The sequence below is a fragment of the Vigna unguiculata genome, chromosome 6 (genome assembly GCF_004118075.2).
Source record: "Vigna unguiculata cultivar IT97K-499-35 chromosome 6, ASM411807v1, whole genome shotgun sequence".
NCBI classification, from domain to species: domain Eukaryota; kingdom Viridiplantae; phylum Streptophyta; class Magnoliopsida; order Fabales; family Fabaceae; genus Vigna; species Vigna unguiculata.
In genome coordinates this window covers 23,967,976-23,971,258 of record NC_040284.1, presented here as the reverse complement: position 1 = coordinate 23,971,258, position 3,283 = coordinate 23,967,976, and the positions used below count along the sequence as shown (strand labels likewise).

Sequence of the window (3,283 nt, the reverse complement as noted above, 5' to 3'; positions counted from 1 at the left end):
ATTTGGTGCAATTACGGAAAATAGCGCAACAGTGAAATCAGAAAATTGTGAACAGTCAGATCTTTATCTAACAGCTGAAATTGTATCGGTACGGATAACTGTGTACCCTCAGTTAACCGTTGTTTGATGGACCCCAACGATACACATTTTCTTAACATCTCACAACGTTCAAAATCTGCATACTTCTGTGGTTGAAAACATATTGGGAGAAAACAAGAATTAGCACACATACTGTAACATAAAAAAATTAGGTAAAAAATGTTCAATTTACCCAATTAAAATTGTAAGTTCAAAAACTAATAATATATGCATGCATTAAAATGGTAAAATTGGTGAATATTGATTAAACAGAGTGAGAATATTTTACATACTAAAATAACAAGTAGCTTTTGGGATGATTGACACAATATATGAATTCAGAAAAGGGAAAATTGTGATGTAAGAAAATGATTGTGAGTTTGATGAGTTGGAAAATGTGAGTGCAACCCAGCTCAGTGGCACATGATAAAGAACCCACTCTTCCTATGCCTTGCCCTGTCAAAGGCGCAATTCAAGGAACAAAAACATGACCCAATCAAAACTCACTGCAATTGCCCTTCATCATTCTAACCAAACAACCCCTCTGTTCTCATCATTAAAACCATGCTTTATGCACCACACTTTTTTCAACCCCTTACCTAAAAATTAAACTTCTATTAATACTTCCCCTTTCTTCATTTCTTTCATTCACATAGCAAAAAAACAAAAGAACGCACATTTATGGTTATGGTCGGAGTGTAGAAGAAATCGAACAACATGATCGCAGGTTGTTTCAGTTTCAGACAACCTATACCAAACACCCCTTCTTCTTCTTCTTCAAGAAGCAGTTACTGTTCCCAACAAGTACCTCAGAATGTGGTAACATGCATATACCAAACTCTACTATGCAACTCCCCCACTTATCTCACTCTCAGTTGGTCCAAAACCCTTTTCTCTCACTCTTTAACCGTTTCCGCCGCAGATACCTTTTCCGTCACAATTCCTCTCAACTCTTCAACAATGCTCTCCTTCTTCACACGCCACGGTTCAAAATCCATACGCCACCGCAAAATCAAGCTCCACTGGAACTTCACGCGCGCTGAGTTCGCACAAAACTCCGCCGAACCCGAATCGCGGTTCTACCTTGCGATCACCCACAACGGCAAGCTCCAATTTTTCCTCGGCGATCTTCTCCGCGATCTAACGCGGCGGCACAAGAAGCTCGAGGCCGGGGGCGGCAGCGGCAGCGACAACCTTGTTGTTGAGCCGGTTCTGCTGTCGCGGAGAGAGCACGTGTTCGGAAGCAGATGCTACGTGTCGCGCGCGGTGTTCATGGGGTCCAAGCACGTGATAGAGATCGAGTGCGGCGGCGGCGGGGGTGCGATGCGCGTGAAAGTGGACGGCGAGACGCGGCTGGTGGTGAAACGGTTGGCGTGGAAGTTCCGAGGGTACGAGAAAATATTCATCGACGGAGTCGAAGTGGAGTTTTATTGGGACGTGCTGAGTTGGGTGGTTAACGACGACGGCGATAAGAGCAACAACGGTCACGGTGTTTTTGTGTTTCAAGTGGGGGACGGTGCGGTGTGGCCGGAAATGGCGGTGGCGGAAAAAAAGTTGATAAAGAAAAGCGTTTCCGTTTCGAGCGTGTTGCAGTGGGCAGAGGAGAGTAGCGAGTGTGGGAGGTCTTCGTGTTCTTCATCGACCAAGTCTTGTGGCAGCAATGCCACTGGTTTCTCTCTGTTGCTTTATGCTTGGACCGTAAATTGATTCTTATTCTCTTCATTCTTTCAAGGGATTTCAACCTTTTACAGAGATTGGATTTCGATTATTTTGTTCATATATATGTATCTATTCTTTCTCTCTTGTACATTCTTGCTGCTTCCGGTTACTGTCTTTTATCCATAATCAGAAATAATCGTGTTCTTCCGTTCACCTTGATAAAATGCTTGTGATTTTTGGATGGTTATTTTACATGTTATGATTTCAAAATAATTTGCTCCAGAGGGTTTATTTCAAAAGTTACATTGTAGATTAATTTAGAATAAGAAAATGTTTTTTTTTTCCGACATTAATTGCACCTGGTTTACGAGTATTTTTAAAGATATTTCATTTATCGTACCACCTTGGTTGTTCGGAATCCGATTTGATTTTTAGAGATGGATAAGATATTCCATAATGGATTTAAAGTATATGGATCCAATAATCGGGTGTTAGTTATTAAAAAGACACTCATTTTTTTTTCTTTCAAATAGTTATTAAAAAGATTAATTTTTATGTTTATAAGAAAAATTAAAAAATAAAATAGTGAGAGTAAAGTGTGCAATACTAAACTTTAGAATAAATGTGAAAGTTTAGTAATCATTGATCCATATACTAGGTAGATAGATTATGATGAAAAAAAACACATCTAATGAATACGGGTCGTGGGGGACACGAGTCTCGTACTTACGCGCATTATGTATGTCAAAAAGAATAAGTCATGCAACTTACTTACCAGAATAAAAATATTTGAGATTTTTTAGTTTTATATATTTTTTACGCGTTTGTAGATATTAGTGAGATTATTTTGAAAAAATTAAATATAATTATCTAAAAATAAACTCAAATGAAATTTGATTTTAATGTGTAAGTTAAACAAAGTTATATAATAAAATATTAATGCCAAAAAAAAAAGATAGATTCAAATAAATTTTACACCACAAAATATAAGTCTTAAAACAATTTTCATGTTTAAAAGTAATTTTAATCCCACAAATTTTAAAGAACATATAAAATGAAAATAATTTTTATGGCAAATGCCTTTGAATTACATTTTATAATACTCATTCATGTCCATTAACTCACTAGTTTCTCATATCTACTATTACTATTAATCATTCAATAATTATTAATCGAATCAGTGTATTAAATATTTGTGATTGAATATGTTGTTGGCGTCAATTAATTGCTTGGGTTATCCCTTGGAATAGGTTGGCTTTGTGACTTATGAGACACTTCATTAATATTCAAAAGTCATACTACGACTTATGACTCAAATATAGAAGACCTTCCTTTATTTAATACCAATCCAGCTCGCAGCACTGTCAGAAACTCATTCCTGTTAATCATGATAGAGGTAACCCTTTCTTTCTGATAACATATGAGAGATTCTCTGCAACATCATCATTCTTAGAGAGGGATGAGGGATGACAATATGTAACTAGTTCGTTGGACTCGTCCATAAGTTTGTGAAAGAAATATGGGGCAGATCAGGATAGTAAATCCG

At 37.1% G+C, this 3,283-nt stretch overlaps 1 protein-coding gene across 1 annotated transcript; it reads left to right on the top strand.

Annotated features, from left to right (window-relative positions):
- Positions 1 to 523: 523 nt before the first annotated feature.
- Positions 524 to 1,984, top strand: LOC114187360. Its single transcript, XM_028075598.1, has one exon. It carries the CDS (start codon positions 796 to 798, stop codon positions 1,783 to 1,785), a length of 990 nt encoding a protein of 329 aa, XP_027931399.1. The 5' UTR covers positions 524 to 795; the 3' UTR covers positions 1,786 to 1,984.
- The last annotated feature ends 1,299 nt before the right edge of the window (positions 1,985 to 3,283 follow it).